The 19,955-nt window shown below is 36.9% G+C and overlaps 1 protein-coding gene across 17 annotated transcripts in view; it reads right to left on the reverse strand.

The window, feature by feature from the left end:
• LOC6555843 (twitchin) overlaps positions 1-19,955 on the reverse strand; it is a 54,739-nt gene that overhangs the window by 16,750 nt on the left and 18,034 nt on the right. For 11 of the 17 annotated variants that reach the window (XM_026983369.1, XM_026983368.1, XM_026983371.1 and 8 more), the window contains 16 exons: positions 19,756-19,929; positions 18,744-18,779; positions 17,737-17,769; positions 15,019-15,166; positions 14,399-14,772; positions 12,041-12,166; positions 11,262-11,961; positions 10,646-10,999; positions 8,451-10,163; positions 6,476-7,375; positions 5,272-6,035; positions 5,054-5,189; positions 3,978-4,868; positions 1,244-3,916; positions 371-652; positions 13-312 (listed from right to left, as the gene is read on the reverse strand). In XM_026983369.1, the coding sequence (XP_026839170.1) occupies positions 13-312; positions 371-652; positions 1,244-3,916; positions 3,978-4,868; positions 5,054-5,189; positions 5,272-6,035; positions 6,476-7,375; positions 8,451-10,163; positions 10,646-10,999; positions 11,262-11,961; positions 12,041-12,166; positions 14,399-14,772; positions 15,019-15,166; positions 17,737-17,769; positions 18,744-18,779; positions 19,756-19,929 (9,604 nt within the window). The remainder of the gene's footprint in view (positions 1-12; positions 313-370; positions 653-1,243; positions 3,917-3,977; positions 4,869-5,053; positions 5,190-5,271; positions 6,036-6,475; positions 7,376-8,450; positions 10,164-10,645; positions 11,000-11,261; positions 11,962-12,040; positions 12,167-14,398; positions 14,773-15,018; positions 15,167-17,736; positions 17,770-18,743; positions 18,780-19,755; positions 19,930-19,955) is intronic. The other 6 variants (XM_026983381.1, XM_026983379.1, XM_026983376.1 and 3 more) reach the window with 2 other exon arrangements.

A 19,955-nucleotide genomic window follows, 5' to 3' on the forward strand; every position in this document is an offset into this window, starting at 1 on the left:
TTGTTAACTTACTAAATGGATCCTTCGCAATTATTAAACCCAAAGTTTCCAGTGGTTCCGATTCCCCTTCCTTGTTTACAGCTTTTACACGGAACTTGTAATCATGACCTGGCACTAAGCCATCAACGTTGTACTCAGGTACGTCAGACCTGCCAACAGGCAACCAAATACCAGTATCTGGGTCGAATTTCTCAACCAAATAGCATTCAACTGGTTCACCTCCATCGTCCTTGGGTTTTTTCCATTTCAGCTTACAACCATCCTTGTGAACTTCTGATACTTCTAAAGGACCTTCAGGTCTGCATGGTTTCGCTAATTAAAAAATGGAAAATTGTACATGTTTTTCTAAATAACTTAATTGTTAGCTTACTAATAATATTTATTTGAAACTCGACTTGATCCTGGCCGTAAAAGTTATGCGCTGAGATTTTGTAGAGTCCCGTATCTTTCCGTTCGGGATTGTTATTTATGTATTTAGTGTTATACGGAATATTATCTATATGACTAGATGATGTTGCTTGAACAGACTTGTTGTTTTGATACCAAGTAACATCCGGCGCTGGCTCTCCACTGATATTGATGTCCAAGAATATTGGTTCTCCAGACTTGAAGTTATAGGTACGAATATTTTTTCGGTCAATTTTGGGGGCCACTATTTTATTATAAAAGTATAAAATAAAGACATTAATATCATTAAATGGTTAAACATTATATCATTACATAGGGACACATAAACAAATATTTTGTTTATTACACAACCAATGCATTTTTTTCCATTTTAACCGTTTATATGAATTTAACATGAATTGTTGCTTGAAAAAAGTGTATACTACACAATTTAATTCGCTCCGCTATTTGTAAATATGTAACCACTTATTTGACTTGTACATACGAAATGGGGAATATAGAAAGGCATCTTGGATAAATAGCGATTACAAAAAAAAATCGATTCTTATATCAAATGTATGTTTTATGCACGAGGTTTAAAACAGGGATAGCTAGTTTTCCGGAGCATTCTATGGCATATGCTTATAATTTTAATTGTATAAAAAATGAGCCCAAGCTAAAATATTACAAAAATTTATCTTTATTTCTATGATAGCTGGGAAAAATAGTCGATGTGATTTGTACTGACTTATGCTATTGGGAAAAGAAAATAACGTTGCATGCAGGTAGTCCTAGAAGTGCTCACGTAAAAGCGGCTAGACATGGTTACAATTCAAATCGCTAAATATAGACTTACACTTTCTTGGCTTTGTAATAACAGGTTTGCTTGCGTCAGATGATTCACCGGGACCAGCAGCATTAATTGCTTTGACTCGGAATTCGTATTCACAGTTTTCATTTAGGTTTGGCACAGTAGCCTTGCACTCCTCGCCAAGACAAGGGATTGCAACTTCTGTTCCTTTTATCCACTTGTCAGTACCTTTCTCGCGTTTTTCAACTACATAGCCAGTGATAGGCGATCCACCATCGTTAATTGGTGGCCTCCAAGTCAAATCGACGTGATCCTTATCCCAGTCCACTGCTTCGGGTGCTCCTGGCTTTCCAGGCACATCAAAAGGATTCTTGGCTATAACAGACTGTTCTCCAGTTAATGGCTCAGATTCACCTTCAGTATTTACGGCAAGCACTCGGAATTTGTATTCATGATTAGGCTCCAAATTATTTAACTCAGCAAAAGGTTCCTTAAAGCGTCCAGATGGCAACCAACGTCCACTCTCAACGTCCATTTTCTCAACAATATAATGTTCTATTGGCAAACCTCCATCGTCCAATGGAGCGTTCCATTTCAGCTTGCAGCCTTCTTTGTGCATATCTGTGACTCGTAAAGGACCTTCTGGGGGGCCCGGTTTGTCTAACACTATTACTTCAAATGAAGCCTCATCCCGTCCAGATTCATTCTCTGCCCTAAGAGTATATTTTCCTGAATGGAATCGCTTTGAAATTGGAACAGCCAGTTTGGTGCGATATGATTCCATATCAATATTGTAGTTGCTATCGTCATTTTCAAGTCGGGATTTGTTGTGAAGCCAAACTTTTGTAGCCGGAGGCTCTCCAGAGACCTTAATGTCGAATCGAATGTGTTGTCCAGCCTTGATAGTAATGTCCTTAATGTTTGTTCTATCAATTTTGGGTGGAGCAAATCGGTCCTTTGCGGTAATCTGGTCGGACGGTTCGGATGGTTTACTTTTACCTGCCATGTTAACAGCCTTTATTCTAAACTGATATTTGTTACCTGCGATTAAGTCATTTACGCGTGCCTTACAGTCAGGCGTATTTGTTTCGAGCGCTTTTTGCCACTTTCCTGTATTCGGATCCTTCCTTTCCACAATAAAACCGGTGATAGGGGCACCGCCATCGTCATCGGGAGCCCTCCACTTTAGATCACAGTGGTTAGCAGACCAATCAATTATTTGCGGCTTACCTGGGGTGTCGGCCGCATCGAAAGCATTCTTGGCCTTTGTTGGAATATCGGTCACCAAAGGCTCCGATTCGCCTTCGGAATTGACAGCTTTTACTCTAAAAAGATATTCTTTTCCTTCCGTAAGACCTGTAACATCGGCTTCAGGTGATTTAGTTGTAAGCACAGGTACCCATCGACCTGTTTCCGTATCCATGCGTTCGACTAAATATTGTTCGATAGGATCACCGCCGTCATCTTCGGGCTTTTCCCATTTGAGATGTACACTTTCGGCCGTTACGTTAGAAACAGCTAGAGGCCCTTTGGGTTTACTTGGCTTGCACAGTACTTCCAGCTCAATTTCTACAGTGTCGGAACCTGAGGCATTTTTGGCAGTGACGATGTAAATGCCTCGGTCAGCGCGTTTAACCTTCGGCATAATGAATGTTGTTTTATAGTCCTCATTTTCAATTTTTATGTGGTCTGAAGTTTTGATTTCAGTTTCGTTGTAAGTCCATATTATATTGGCTGGCGGTTCCGCTTTTACTAAGGCGTCCATATGAAGCATTTGTCCGCTGCGCATAATTTTTTTTTGTAGGTTCTTGCGGTCAATGTGAGGTTTAAGAAAACGAGGTTTCGCCACCACTGATTTTGAAACATCGCTGGGGTCACTAGGTCCTGCCTTGTTGACAGCAACAATACGGAACTCGTATTCATGTCCCTCTTCTACGCCGGTAACGGTACCATTACACTTATCCCCAGGCACGGTTGCAGAGTCCACCCATGCGCGTCCAGACTTATCTCGCATTTGAATAATATATTTCTGAATTGGTGCACCACCATCGTTTTTCGGTGGACCCCAGGCTAAGTCGACGAAGTCCTTATCCCAATTAGTAGGTTCGGGTCTGCCTGGTTTATCTGGTTCATCAAATGGATTTTTCGCAATAATTGGTTTTTCGGTTTCCAAGTCCTCAGATTCTCCTTCCTTGTTTACAGCTCTCACTCGGAATTTATATGCCTTGCCTTCGTGAAGACCAATTACCTTGGCCTCTGGCTCGGAACTCTTTCCACATGGTAACCATTGACCCGTGTGAGGATCAAGCTTTTCAATTTCGTAGTAGTCGATAGGTGAACCACCATCATCATCTGGTTTTTCCCACCTAAGCTTGCAGCTGTGTTTTGTTATATCATTGACCTGTAGTGGACCTTTTGGTTTTCCTGGCTTACCCAAAACTGTGACTTCCAGTTCTGCTTCGTCTTCCCCAACTTCGTTTGTTGCTTTGATTATATATTTCCCACTTTGAGATCTCTGTGCACGCATAACAAAGAATTTTGTATTGTAATCAACATTATCAATTTTTACACTCTGTTCGTCGCTTGTAAGAGATAATTTATTGAAGAACCATTCAACTTTCGGAGCTGGTTCTCCTCTTATATTAATATCCAAGCTAATTGATAAACCAGCTTTTACAATCACGGGTTTCAAATTGGTTCGATCAATATGAGGTTTCACTGAAAGATTTATATTTTGATGAATTAGTTTAAAAATTACAAGTTTTTATAGGTAACTTACGGAATCGAGGTTTGGACAAATGCCAATTCGTTTGCTCGGATGGGTCCGACGGACCAGCCTTGTTTACCGCACGAACTCTAAATTTGTATTGCTGTCCTTCTTCGAGTTTCTTTACGACCCCTTTACATACAGGACTATCAGTTTCAACTGCCTTTACAAATTCCCCTGAATCTTTATCCATAACTTCGATTATATAATTAGTAATAGGAGAGCCCCCATCGCGAATTGGTGGTTCCCATTTCAGTTTGACATGATGTTCATCCCAATCTTCAAGCTCCGGGAGACCAGGGGGAGCAGACGCATCGAATGGATTTTTGGCAGTAATAGCCGATTCAGTTTCAAGAGGTTCTGATTCGCCCTCCTCGTTGACAGCCTTCACTCTAAATTGGTAGCGATGATTTGGATCCAAGCCCTTTATCTCAATATCATTTTTTTCTGCATCTACCGAGCCAGCAGGAACCCATTTACCAGTGGCGGTATCCATTTTTTCTATTACATAGCCAGTAATAGGTATACCTCCATCATCTTTAGGCTTCTTCCATTTAAGCTTGCACCCCTCTTTATGAATGTCAGAGACTTCAAGCGGGCCCTCGGGTTTAGAAGGCTTATCTAATATAATGACTTCAACAACAGCTTCGTCAACACCATTTATATTTTCAGCACGTAACTTATACTGGCCACTTTGTTTGCGATTCGTGTCAAGCAATGTAAGTTTGGTATTGTAGTCTATGTTTTCTAGACGTACTTGACCCGTAGACGTTAACTCGGTTTCTTTTAGGAACCATGTTAAAGAAGGCGCCGGTTCTCCCTTGACGTCGACATCAAACTTGACCGTTTGACCAGCGCGAACCTTAATAGGCTTCATTTTGTCTCTGTTTATAGATGGCTTTACTAAAATGGAAAACGTCAATAGTGGAATTAAATACTTTGAAACTTAATGATATATTGAATAAATCGCTTGATGTAATATATTGCTATTCTGCTTTGGCTTAACATTTAAATAAATGCCGTGATATATTACCACTACGTCATTATTTGTTATTTATGAATTCGTAAAAAAATATATACGGCCTTACGATTTCTTGGCTTGGCCAAATGAGGCTCTGTTGCATCACTTGGATCGCTGGGACCGGCCTTATTAACTGCCCGAACACGAAACTGGTAAATATTGCCTTCAACAAGACCTTCGACGGTTGCTTCGGGGACGGATGTCTTAAAAATAAATTTTGTTATGAAATTGCTTTGATAAACATCTTATGAAAAATAATATCACAACTTAGTTCGCTATACTTACATTGGTGCTGAGGACTTCATCCCAAATAGGAGAGAATTTATCTTTTTTTTCAATGACGTAACCTGATATTGGCGCTCCACCGTCAGACTTTGGTGCTTCCCACTTCAATTTTACCATATGCTCATTATAATCCTCAATGTTAGGTATACCTGGCTTTCCAGCAATATCATAGGGATTTTTAGCTATGATACTACCATCAGATTCCAGGGGATCGGATTCCCCCTCTTCATTAATTGCCTTGACGCGAAACTGATACTCATGGCCTTCCTGAAGGCCCTTGACATCAAATTCGGTATCATTGGCAGACGTTCGACCAACAGGGACCCAACGACCTTGCTTTTTATCAAACTTTTCAACCTGATATGCTGATATAGGTTTGCCTCCATCATCTTCAGGTTTTTTCCATTTGAGCTTACAGCTGTCTTTTGTAACATCTTTAACATCCAAGGGACCCCTTGGTTTGCTTGGAGGAGCTAAAATATTAACCTCAACTGTGGCTTCATCCTGTCCATGTTCATTAACAGCCTTTATCTTGTATATGCCAGTATGTTTACGAACTGTTTCAGTAATTGAAATCTTTGTATTATATGGGATGTTCTTGATTTCGCTACTGCTAGGAAGTTCATCTGGCTTAAGCTCTTTATCATTTTGATACCATGTTATTAAGGGTGCAGGTTCTCCACGAACATTAACATCGTACTTTATTGGCTTGCCGGCTCGAATAAGTAACGGCTTTAAGTTAGAGCGGTCAATACGGGGCTTCACTGTAAAACATTAATAAAAACAATGGAAAATGCTCTAATTAAATATATCTCTCTAGATATTTGCGTTATTCATATCGATAAGAAGAAAAATAATACCCGAAATAATAATAAAAGCAGTTATAAAAAGGTTGCACGTGAAAGCTTTATAAAGTAATTGTCAGGTCATCCTCAATTATCAAAAATATAAAAATACCATAATACTTTATAAATACACGAAATAATAATAAAAGCAGTTATAAAAAGGTTGCACGTGAAAGCTTTATAAAGTAATTGTCAGGTCATCCTCAATTATCAAAAATATAAAAATACCATAATACTTTATAAAGCAATAACTCTTCCTTCTACATGTTAAATTCGTTTCAACAAATTTAGAAAACCATTTACTCTACCTACCAGTAACAGAAAGGTGTCTGTAAAAGAATAAGGGGCTTAGGACTTACATTTTTTGTACTTCACAATTTGGGAAACACTAGCATCTGATGGGGGCGAAAGTCCGGCTTTGTTTACAGCTATTATTCGAAATTGATATTCCCCATATTCCTGAAGACCGGCAACTGTGGCTTCCAGTTGATCTCCCGGTATTTCCAAAGCTTTTTCCCATTCGGTCTTATTTTTATCCTTTTTTTCTATTATATACTTTTGAATAGGAGCTCCTCCGTCATTATTAGGTGCAGTCCATTTTAATTTCACACTTTGATTATCATAATCAATAACTTCAGGAGTTCCAGGTTTGTTAGGCTCATCAAATGGATCTTTAGCCACGACCCCTACTAAAGTAGTAAGTGGATCTGACTCTCCTTCCTCGTTAACAGCAGAAACACGGAACATGTACTCTGATCCCGGATTCAAGCCAGTAACGTCAAAGCTTGGTGGCTCTTTTTCACCAGGAGATCTTCCAACTCGGACCCACTTCCCAGTTGCGCAGTCCATTTTTTCTACTACATATTCCTTAATTGGCACTCCGCCATCATCTTCAGGCTTCTTCCATTGAAGCTTGCATCCAGTTGCAGTTACATCGCTTATAGCAAGGGGTCCTTTTGGAGAACTTGGTTTTCCGAGAACAACTAACTCCACTGTCTCGCGATCAATGCCATTGCGGTTCTCTGCTTTTAAGGTATAAAAGCCGCTATCCTTACGTAAAACATTTTTAATGATAAAATCAGTATGATAGTCGACATATTCTATCTTAATTCTGTCTCCGTTAGTTAATGGGATATCATCCCTCCAGCTCCAGTGCAGCTCTGGTATTGGTTCCCCAATGACATCAACCGACCATTTGTGAGTTCGGCCGCTCTTTATTGTTACTTGTTTAAAAGTAGACCGATCGATTTGCGGCTTAACTACAAGATGAATAAACATTAAAAATAAAACATTATATTTTTTTTTTAGGGGGATCCAAGCGTTTTGCATTACATACACAGTAAAAGCGTTGGCGATTAAGCTGATGCGAGTTTTTCTAAGCAATTTCCGACTGTCAGCGCTGATGTAAATGATTCATGCATAAGAATAAATTATACTATATAAAATCGTGATATTATATTATAGTGTTATTATATCTCGTTCACCCACGATTAGGCAAATTGTGTAACGTTCAATGGAACATTATGTCATCGCCCAGTAAAGCAAACAGAAACAAGAGAAAATGCTATAGTCGAGTTCCCCGACTATCAGATACCCGTTACTCAGCTATTGGAATCAGCTGGCGAACGAGAAATTTCAACATTATCTGGAATATCGATAGAAATTGGGAGGAAAAATTGATTTTTAAAAAACTTTAATAAATTTGTAAAACTGTGGGCGTGACTTTTGGCAAATCGATAGAAATTTACAAAACAAATTAAAAACTGAAAAAATATCAAAACATTTTTCATTGTGAGTGACCACATTGGGGAACAAACTTGCGCTACGTCTATATTGCAGAGGCAACTTTCTACCTTTTATAGTTCCTTCGATCTCAACGTTCATACGGACGGACAGACGGACATGGCCAGATCCACTTGGCAAGAATATATATATTTTACATAGTTCTACCTGTTACATACTTTTCGATACTAGTATACCCTTTTACTCTGCGAATACCGGGTATAATAACTTTTTTTTCGTGTGTAAATTAGTTTGGTGCTAGCTAGAAAAGTCTGGTTAGTCAATTTATCTCTGGTCAAATAAAACCGTTTTAATCAATACAAATATACTAAATTTAAAAACTTCGATATATAGAAAAATGTGGAAAACACATTTCACGGCTTGTGGCTGAAAAATTTTGTGGTAAGTAAGACAAAAATATATCTCAACACATGTATTTATTATCTGAAAGCAATATTAGTTAATTATTCTCTTTATTGTTTGCTAAATGTGTTTAAATGTTAAGCCAAAGCTGGTTTATAACTGAACTTAACTGAGAATGTGAACACTTACGATTTTTGTGTTTGCACAAGTGATTGTCGGTGGGTTGGGAAGGCTCGGAGGGGCCTGCTTTGTTCACGGCTCTTACTCGGAATTGGTACACCATATTTTCCTTAAGGCCCTCTACGTTGCACTCTGGGTTGGGATCATCAGTCTTTGCGACCTCACTCCAGGTAGGTGCGAATTTGTCTTTTATTTCAACGATATAATGGGTAATTGGGCGTCCGCCATCCGACGGAGGTCGCTTCCATTTTAAAAGAACACTCTTGTTATCGTAATCATCGATTGCAGGTTGGCTAGGTGGACTTGGGGGATCATAAGGATTCTTTGCCACGATTGCATCGGATGTCTCAAGTGGCTCTGACTCGCCCTCTTTATTAATGGCCTTGACGCGGAATTTGTATTTCTTATTTGGCGTCAGTCCCTTAAAATCGAATGACGTCTCATTAGGACCCACTTCTCCAGCAGGAATCCAGCGGCCCGTCTCTTCATCCATGCGCTCTAAAGCATATCCAGTAATATCACAACCACCGTCATCCTCTGGACGTTTCCATTTCATTTTTATATGGCTCGCGCGAATCTCTTCCGGCTCGAATGGTCCCCCAGGAGCAAGTGGCCTGTCAAGAACCACAACTTGAGCCTCGGATTCAATCGTCCCCGAGCTGTTCGACAGTACTAATTTGTATTTTCCTGTGTCCTTTCGCACTGATTTTTTAATAGTAATAGACGAGTTCCTTTCCAACTGGTCTAGGCAAATGCGCTGATTGTCAAACTTTAAATTATCTGTTCCCTTTACCCATGTTGCTGCTGGCTCCGGCTCACCGTCATATTTAATGTCGAACCGTATAGTTTGTCCCTTTTTAACGGTAATATTTTTAAGACCTTCTCCAACAATGAAGGGCTTAACGAAGCGGCATTTTGCAATAATGGATTTAGTCTTGTCGCTTGGTTCACCTGGGCCTGCCCTATTAACAGCACGGACTCGGAATTCATACTGTTGCCCCTCCTTTAGACCGTCAACAGTAGCAGTTCTAGCAGCGCCGTCCACTTCCTTGCCGGCGACCCAGTCGTTTGAAAACTTTTCTTTGTATTCTACAATATATGCAGTTATAGGATCCCCGCCATCACTTTCGGGGGCTTCCCACTTAAGATCTGCGTGGTCCTTATCCCAGTCGGTAAGATCGACTGCCTGGGGCTTTCCAGGTTCATCCCATGGATCTTTCGCAAGAATCGAATTTTTGAATGTGGCTGGATCTGATTGTCCGATTGCGTTGACAGCACGAATACGGAATCTGTACTGCTTTTTTGGGATCAAGTCGTCAATTTTTTTTCGACACGGTTCACTAGGTATAACCTCGGCGACAGACTCCCAACCTTGTTTTTTGCTCAAGTCCTGCCGTTCGATCACATATTTGGTTATAGGAGTACCACCATCGTCAGACGGTGGCTTGAAGTTTATTACGCAGGATGTTTGATAGACGTCCGTAATGTCCACATCCTGGGGGGGCTGTGGAACATCTTGACAAATAACCTGTACGTCTTTGCTATCTTCACCTTGTCCATTGGATATTTTTATTTGATATGGCCCAGATAACTCTCTCGACGGCTTTTTTATTTTAAATGTGACCTTTTCATCGGTAACTGCCACCTCCACATCCTTTACAGGCAATGGCTTGCCGTCCTTGAATAATTTAGCCTCTACTGGTGTTTGCTTTGTACCGGAAACTAAGTAAACAACGTTTTAAATTAATTATTGCGCTTTAAAAAGGAACATCGACAATGCATTTGATCCCTATTCACCCATTACAGATATTTTATGATTATAAAAAGTGGTCCGATAAGGGAGCATCGAAGAGCTTAAATTGTTATTTTATCCATAATAGTTAATGTCATAAATTACTTTTGATGCATACCGAGAGATTTTGAAATACTTATTCATCAAATTATACTCCATTATAAACTAACAAGATTTGACACGGTAAAATCATAAATTACACAAATTACAAAAATTAAATTACAATAAAAACTAATACATTTCAATTTAATTGTGTTTTTAGTTATATTCTTTTTAAAAGCAATTATGCAGACTACTGAAAAAATGGGTCTTAACAAAATACTGGTCTAGTTGAAAATTTGGCATGTTCAGTATATGATGTGACTTTGCTTATAGAGATTGAATTCAATTTTAGTTTTAGTTTTCCTTTTACCTTTAAATGGTACTTCTAGAAGCACAGGGGCACTGATAGGGCCAGCAAATTGATCAGGGCAGTCTATGTTTGGCCTACTTTCTCCTTTGCGAATAGAAAGTTTGCATTTCGAAATTAGCTGGCCAGACTCGCAAGTTATTTCGCCCTCATTAGACATATCCAGACTGTTAAATATGAGTTGATGCTTGCCGCCACCCAGGTTCTTGATTTGAATACTTTCGCTCGGTACTATGGGCTCTCCATTAAATTTCCAGTCGCATGGTGCCGTTTGATCTTGAAGCTCAATGTCCAGAACCAATTTTTCTCTCTCAACAGCATCAGTATCCTTGAGTTTTTTGTTAAAGCGGTTTTGATCTACAAAATATACATTTAAAAGGAGAATACCACCGACATTATATAAAGTAGCTTAATTAATGTTATCATTGAAAAGCGGTCAATTTCGCCTTTTTTTGGCATAAAATCGAACAACAAAAAATTATGTAAATTAAGCAAAAAACCCGTTATGAGGCATTACTTCAAATAAATCATATCTATAAATAAATCTAAGCAGATTTATCTCTCTGGCTCTCGAGCATAGTGCCCGTTGCATTGATTACATTAAAGGAGGCAAACTCACAGTTAATAATTATTTCCGACTCAGTGGTGTCGGCATTCGTTGTACATTTAAATTGGCCGGCATCGGTAACCTTGCAGTCCTTGATGACTAACTTTCGCTTTCGACCATCTTTTACAACTTGAATGCGTTTATCGGGTTTGATTTCTTCGCCGTTACGGAACCACTGAACTTCCCCCATAGCATCATCGATTTCGCATGCGAGCGTCACTGTGTCTTTCTCAATACACTGTTGAGATTTTAGAACCTTGACGAACTTGTACGGGTACTCCGTGACCTTAAGGTTACACTCGGTCTTATCAGGCTGTTTATCCAGTTGACATCTGTAGAGCCCCGCATCCTCAAGCACAGAGTCCTTGATGATAAGTTTGAGGTTACCGTTGATGTCTTTGGAGATAAGGTAGCGAGGATCATCGGACTCCAACTTTGTATTATCCTTAAACCAATGCACATTAGCCATACTGCTGCTAACGGAGCACTCAAGGGTGGTCTCATGCTGAGTGAACCCGTCAAGTTTCTTTTTAAGGGGTTTCGTAAAAGTGTAAGTGGGATCAGCTTCTTCGACATTCAAAAACGCTGTACTTGAAACACCCCCGATTTCAATGGTGTACTTGCCGGTGTCCTCGACTTTTGGTGTCGAAATAATTAACTGATAAGTATCGTTTTCTTGTTTAAATTTAAATTTACTGCCGGTAAACACCTCCTATAATTAATAAAGTATTAGACATGGAACAAAATCTTCTTCAAAAGCTCAGTGAATTAAGTTGCATTAGTAAACTTACGTCTTTTCGAAACAGCCACTTGGGCTTGCAATTGGGTTTGCTGAATCTGGCTTCAAACACAACCTTTTTGTCCTTTCCCTCTTTTGCAAATTGATCGATAAGTGGACTGAGGAACGACTCAACCTTCTGTGCGCACATATTTTAAGTTGATACGTTGTCAAAAATGGGTAAAGGTGTGTAAATTTGATATACGATTACTAAATGGACTTTTTATTATTTTAAAAATATAATCTTATCAAGACAGTTCCCACATATAAATGGATGTAATATGTGTATTACAAATGCATTTATATGTGTGACGTATTTCGATAAGATTGGTTACTTTCGTTATATTTTTGATTATTATAGATGTGAGCCCAAAAAACAAAGGATTATTTTGTTTTCTTCGCCACGTATTAATATTTCAACAAAATATACATACATACATACGTACAAAAAACCTTCTTGCATAAATCAAATGGCCTTTATCAGTTAAAATAATCTTTCTGTATTAAGAAATTAATACACCTCGATGTTCATGAGCCATTTTTGGGCGCGAAAATCATTTTTATACCCGTACTCGTTGGGTAAAAGGGTATACTAGATTCGTTTAAAAGTATGTAACAGGCAGAAGGAAGCGTTTCCGTTACATATTTCTGTCTGTTACATACTTTTCAACGAATCTGGTATACCCTTTTACTTCACGAGTAACGGGTATACAAATAAGCGTTTGGGCAGACGATTGATTTATAATTCAATCAAATGATCTACCATTGATTTGTTATTTTTTGGTAAATAAAAAAGTGCTTAAAAACATTGACCTTTGCATGTAATGGGAGTTTAATTTTTGTTAACAATTTGTTGGCCTAATATGAAGAAATGAAAATTACATTTTTTTTATTATCAATACATATTAGCAAGTTGATTATAGATGCATTGCTACATCTTCCTAGAACTCCCTTTAACTGAGTAATCTAGCTTTATCTTTTGTTTTATGTTTGATTTTAGCAATATAAAAGATTATAAAAATTAAAATATTTAATTGAATTAATATTAAAATATTTTGAAACAAGAAACCATTTTCTAATCAAGCCAATACGAATAGTCTAGGCTGTACAGTGTATATTTATTCTTGTTATTATTATTTATCGTATATCGAATTTGAGCTTACAAGCTTATTGCTAGCATTTTATTTTAAATATATCAAAGTTATGAAAAATGTTGTTCCATCTTTCATATCTTTGTCAAAAATTGTAATCCCTTTGTTACTTGGTTAAAAGAATTACATAATTGAGACCAACCGCAAACAAATAAACAAATGACTCAATTTATAAGTACACCCAGAATATTTTATTATTTTAGAATAAATAATTTTTAAATTGTAAAACGTCCATTTAGACTGCTTTATAGACTGTAACATTAGTTTTATTTTACATTTTTGCATTTACGTATGTATACCTATATAATTTGAGTCATATTCCTTGATATTAAGATATTTTTTCTGGGTGTACTTTAAGTTTAAATTAGGAGCGGATTTGTTATTTTGTCGATATTTAAATATGAACATTTTCTTTTGCATAAACTTCGCTTATAATTTATGCAGGTAAAAACATTAAGCCGTACAGATGCGATGTTTTTAAGTGGAAAACTCTTCGTGGGATGACACATAGCTTAAGAAACAGATAACAAAATTCAAATAATAATGATTTACTTTAGAGGAATAGCTTTTTGAATGACTTTTAGAAAACCTTTTTGCAAGTTAATTCGAGACCATGAGCAAAAAATATGCCATAAAAATACCATAAAATTGATATCTGGAACCGTAGCTATACAAAATTACCAAAAATCAATAGTCGCTTACACCACTGAGAAGTATAGGTAATAAAATCTGAGTATTAATTCGGTAATAAATTATATATGATAGAGAGAGGGAGCGCACCTCCTCACGCCGAAACGGATGTAATGTCGGCCAATCGGGAATCAGCTCTGCTAAAGATGGTCTACGCGATCCTGGACCCTAAATTTCAGTTTTATTAATGGAAAATGTTTATTGGGAAATGTGTCTTTACAAAGTAATAAACCAACCATTAACCTGCCTAGAGTTCGTTAAAAGATTTGTACCAATGCTGATGCGATTTGAAAAATTTAATTTATTGGAAATATTTAAATAAAACTTAAGCTGTGACAAACACTTTGATGCCTTATATATTGATTCAGTTTACTTAGTTTTAAAATATGTGAAGTGCCTAGCTTGGGAACGTAAGTCACGAATTTAATAAGAATGTAGTCAAGCTAAACTGAATCAAAGTGCCAACAAATTATAGAGAATTCCACCCTGTCATCAGCAAGTCTGATAAAAGCGAATAACTTGGTTCTTACCCTTTCAACTTTTTTAAGGGCCGGCAACGGTTTTTCCGTTTCTTTAAGGTCGCCCCAATTGGGGTCCTGCTCGTCTTTGTCCCATTTTTGATAACGACGTTTTTTGAGCATGGCACGAAAGTCCATGCCACTTGAATCAGATACGTAGAGTTGCATTTCGGCTGAATCCTCACCGTGAATGTTCGAAACAACTATCTTGTATTTGCTCTCATCATTGGGCTTGCACTTACGCATACACAAGGTAATTGTGTTTGTTTGCCCATCTGTAAGGAACTTAAACCGGCCGCCCTCAAGAATCTCGCTAACTCCCTTGTAGAACTTGAACGTAGGTGCTGGACTACCTTCGACGCCGACAGTAAGGTAAGCAGTCGAGTCTAGAAAACAAGTACAAGGCATGCTCATGTTAACAATTACGATTTTGTTAGTCAGATCAGGAGTTGCCAGTCACGATAAAAACCACAGGATATTGAAATGATTTTAACGAGTTTTATGGCTGTCCATGTGTGTCATTTGATTTCGCTCGAAGAACAGTCAAGTAAATTTGTTTAGTTGGGGTTATTAATGATACCTGGTACATACCTGGAACATATATGTACGTGTACATATGATATGATACATACCTTCCACAACAGAGTAAGACTCCTGGACATCAACGATAGAAGGAGGACCGCCATCACCGACATCGCGTAAGGGTGTGGATGGCTTGTTAATGAGATCTTCTAGATCTTGCACGCTTGGACGGCGTACATCAATCGACGGTCTACGCCGCTATAGACCACAAACGTATACATTGACACAGATGGCGATAGAAACGGGGAAAATATAAACAGATAAACATATATTAAGCATAACAATTAAAACAATTAGATTGTTTACAACGCCTAAAACACATTCAAGATGTATTACATTGATATTCATGAGGCTTAAAAAATAATCAGGCATGTTCCGAGGAAAATGAAGACCGACTTTGTCGACTTCCTTGACCATACGATACCCGTTACTCAGCTAAGGATGGCTGGGAAGAAATTAATCAATTTTTTTTTTGGCATATCGATAGAACTTGGTAAGAGAAGTATAAAAATAGAACAAAAAATTTTTTTTTAATTTGTATTTGTGACAACTTTGCTTCTGGACGTTCGAGTGCACGTAAGAATCATCTGCATGTTTTTACCGTTCATACGGACAGACGGACAGGCATGACCAGATCAACTTCGGTTGTCATCCTGATCAAAAATATATATATACTTTACTTTATATATATACCCTCCTTCTACCAGTTAAGTACATTTTAACTAATTGTGTATGCCTTTTTACACTACGAGTAACCGGTATATAAATTTAACACCAGCTAATTTGTTTATTTTTTTTTTATCAGGAAAGGCCTGAATAACAAGTATCTATCCGTTAATATTCTAAAGGTAAGGACAAAATAATTTTCGAATTAAAACTTAATGGCATTCCGCTAACAATATAAAATGAGCTTTAAAAGTAACGTTCAATGACTACTACAAACAAATTCTTTGTGTTGAAGGTTAGACATATGTATCAATGAATTTTGTTAATAGATTACTAAAACATCACAGTCCCAAAAATCATACTATTTATTTAATAAACATATATATATCCGTTTATAAGTTTATATCAAACTAAATTTAAATAAAGTGGAAAGTTCAAGTAATACCGGGAATGCAGTTGTACTAAGTACAAAGATGTAGGGTTCTAAAAAGCTTACAAAAGTATGGAAACTATTTTATTGATTAGGATGCCAAAAAGCCGCCAATGTCATTATGTGGGTTAAGAATAACATTCTAAATCAAAATATATATCGTAAAATCGGTGGAGGTGTAAAGCACTTTGCCATTACACAATATATTATTAATCTTCTCGCCTATTAAAGCTAAGGAAGAACTAAAGATGTTTTTACCTCGTAACAATTGTTTTTTTACAATTAAAATTTATTTTACTCCTATTGGTAAATTGTATAGTTCTCCTAATTGCTTTCCTATTTATTAAAATAACCTTCCAAAATCATTTTAAAGTGATATACCCCAGTGTAGAGTTACAATTGTAATTCTTTTTTTGACCCATAAGTGGTACAGTAGTACCACTTAGGCTTGGAAAGAAACACCAATATATTTGTTTTTTTTTTTTTAAGACTCGTAAGCGGTTTCACAGTTCACCCAAGTGCGAAAGTTCGAGTAGCTCCAAGAAGTTTCGTTCGATCCTTTGACAAAAGCAAATATGGAAAGAAAGCTGCAGAAACGTTGTTGCGTGACAGCTGGGAAAATATCTAATACCCGTGAATAAATATGCAAGTCTACAATAGTCAGCATAACGCAATTTTAGCACGAATTCTATACTCGTATGTTCCCCCCTTATGGATAACTAAAATTTATAAAAATATCAGTCTTGATATTTGTACATAGTTTTTGAATGTGATTGGATTAAAAAAATAGGTATTTACATAGTTGCACCGAATGTTACATATGTACAAACTCCTACTGTTTTTATAAAATATATGTAACTTTGAATCATTTTCATAATCAATAAATGGCAAGCGAACACTAAGTAATAGCAGAAATAAACGAAAAACTCGACCACAATTTCAAAGACCTGTTTCGTGTCTCCCATTTCTCCGGGTCGATGTTGCTTTTGCTAACGTATTTAAAAAAATAAAAAGTGAAAAAACAGTTAGGTCTTTCGACTTTCCCATGGTCTTAAGTTTGTTGTTAAAATTAAAGTGTGGTTCTATTCTCGATGAAATTATTCACTACCAGAACGACCTGATTTCTTAATAAGGTTTTTGAGAGTATTAGTTAGTGGATTAGTTTTATTTTCAAGTTTTATTTGGTGCCAGGTAAATCGAAACCTGAATTCAGAAATTAGGTCGCGAAATTGAGAAGAACTGTTATATTTCGTTTTTAGTGTTTTCTTTCTTATGAAAAATAAATGTGTACATGCTGGCTGAGTACTACAGCAATCCAGAATAAGCCAAGTTCATAAATTTGAACAAGTATTTATGTATAACTGAAGTAAAAGATGTTGGATGCAAAGAGATGTGTTATGATAATGCTTATGATAAATTTGAATTATTCTTCTATAAGTTGCGGTAGTTAAGTAGTTAAAACCAATTGCACTTTTACAGATATAGGGTGAGTGTTCGGCATTATATATGATGAATCGTGTAGTTTGGAATGTGATTCAAGTCAAAGGACTAGTTTCTCAGGTGTTTGGTTCTTTGCTCTATTGTCTTGAGATGGAATGCAAATCACCAAGAGTTATAGATAATTTCTACTTCAAAACGTATTATGTAACAACCATGTGCAGCTAACTCTCACCTGTCCTTCACCGACCTCGCCTGGCCTCAATAACTGTAATATTATTGAATCGTATTATAATGCTGAACAATGTGTTTAACACTAGCATAGCATACGTCATAGAATTAAAACGACTTGTAAGTGGTTAATTCGTAGATCGATCGGTCTGTGTAGGTGGTATTGGCTTTGTTTGGTTTGGTATTTGAAAGCTTTTCGGGAGAGTATAATTTGAACAGATCGTGTGCTCCTACTTGATGTACTCTATGCTCGAGTACTTATCAATTTTCTTGTTCACATACTAACTAAAATAGTCGGCATTTAGAATGAATACTTATCGTTACATTAAACCGAACCGATTGCTCATGTTATCCAAACGTGTAAAACTAGGTGTTGTCTGCTCACTCACTGGCAATTATTTATTTGAGCAATAAGCTTTTGCTGCTGAATTGACCGATTTGAATAAAAAATGTTTTCTAGAGGCCACCAATCATAAAATGGAATCAGAACATAATTACGAAATATTACGAAAAATTTCGAAAGTATATGCATTCTTATATGTATACGTGTATCACAACACATGTAAATTTCCGTCGCACGAAGGCCACGATTAAGATTATGTACTCTTTTGGCAGTCATAGTTAGATACCATAGAGCAATCAACTGTATGTGAGGGGCAAGAATGTATTTTTAAGCCTACCAAAATGTTCAGCTACAATTTATTCGATATATTTTTAGGTTTCGTTTGTCAAAAAAAAGAAACTAATAATAGTACTACATATATCTGGGCTCATAAAGCCTATTTTTAAACCACCAACGGTTTAGTGGGTTTTTGTGTAATTTTAGATCTTCTTTTATATACAAATGCACCATACAACCCGGCGATTTCGTAATTGTTTATCGCAACATTTATCTGGACCTTCAAGTGCGTTCGCAAGCTAACTGTTGTGTTCTAAAATAAATTCTGCTTACGGATATTCTTAGTAGACTGCGAAGCTTCAAATGTAACCAAAAGTAATGAGATTTCTTACCCGCGTGTCCATTACTTCGCCAGGACGGAGTTTCTTCTGTTTTTCGTTGTTGATTGATGGAGGATTTGCGGAGTGGGTGTACAAATGGTGTTGTTGAATGCAAAGGGTGTGTTGGAGTATTTTATGTTTTGTTGTTGAGATTTCAAGAACATTTTTGTTGGTTTGTTATAAAATGAAGTAGGATTGACAGATTGTTGGTTGGCGGGTTGGTTGTTTTTTAGTTTGAAGGGCGTTTTGCATATATGGTAGGTACATAAAAGGGAACACAGTAGATACGTATATAGATTAGGTACATTGCAGTAATTTCGTTGTTCTTATAAAGGGAACACTTAATGAGAGATTATCACAAGTAATTGACAAGGAAACAATAACATTAAATACATTTCCTTCCTGTTTAATTAAGACATCTAAACTACTTTAAAAATAGTTAAGGGTACCCATTAAGCTTCAGTATAAATGTATTCAAAAGCTTACGATTGTGTTTTTTAAATATGTAAATTGATAAAAAAGGAAATATTGATATAAATATACACGTGTAAAAGCATGCATACATATAAAAAATAAGAAAACGAAAAATATCTGTCCCACATTCAAATATTTACTTTTGAATGCATGATCTGCGACATTTAAATCATTTTCAACGAACTATTTGTCACTTTTAGTTTGTACACTCCGAAAATACTAACATTACTAACATACCTCAAATATAAAAATGCTTGATTAAATAAAGTTCATTTCAAGTTCAACAGTGGAATTATGTTAAAATTCAATATTTCATGAGGACATAAGAAGCATTCTCTTTGATTATTATAAATTAATAGTTGTTTTTTAAAACTGAAAGGTAATGAATACAATTTTCCTTGGAATTATAGCTATTATGATTATTATTGCATCTCCCGATCTCTCAAGTTAAACTTATGACGAATCTTATTTTTAGGGCTAGTTTTTGATAAGTGCAACATCTATTATAATCCCAAGAAATGGGTGTTCCGAACTTGTCTACACTACTTACCTCGTCATTAATGATCAGAGATGGTCGTCGACCAGTATCAGCGGGGGGTATAAGAGATCCGCGGCGACTGGGGGGCTCTGGTGCCAATGATGGTCGCTTCTCCCGAATCACTTCGATCTTGGGAGGGTCACCTGGAGCAGGTGGTTGCATTCTTGGGACCTTTGGCTTATCCTCCTATTAAAAGAAATTACGAGTTAGAA

The sequence above is a fragment of the Drosophila erecta genome, unplaced genomic scaffold (assembly GCF_003286155.1).
Source record: "Drosophila erecta strain 14021-0224.00,06,07 unplaced genomic scaffold, DereRS2 tig00000294-arrow-arrow-pilon, whole genome shotgun sequence".
Classification (NCBI taxonomy): Eukaryota; Metazoa; Arthropoda; class Insecta; order Diptera; family Drosophilidae; genus Drosophila; species Drosophila erecta.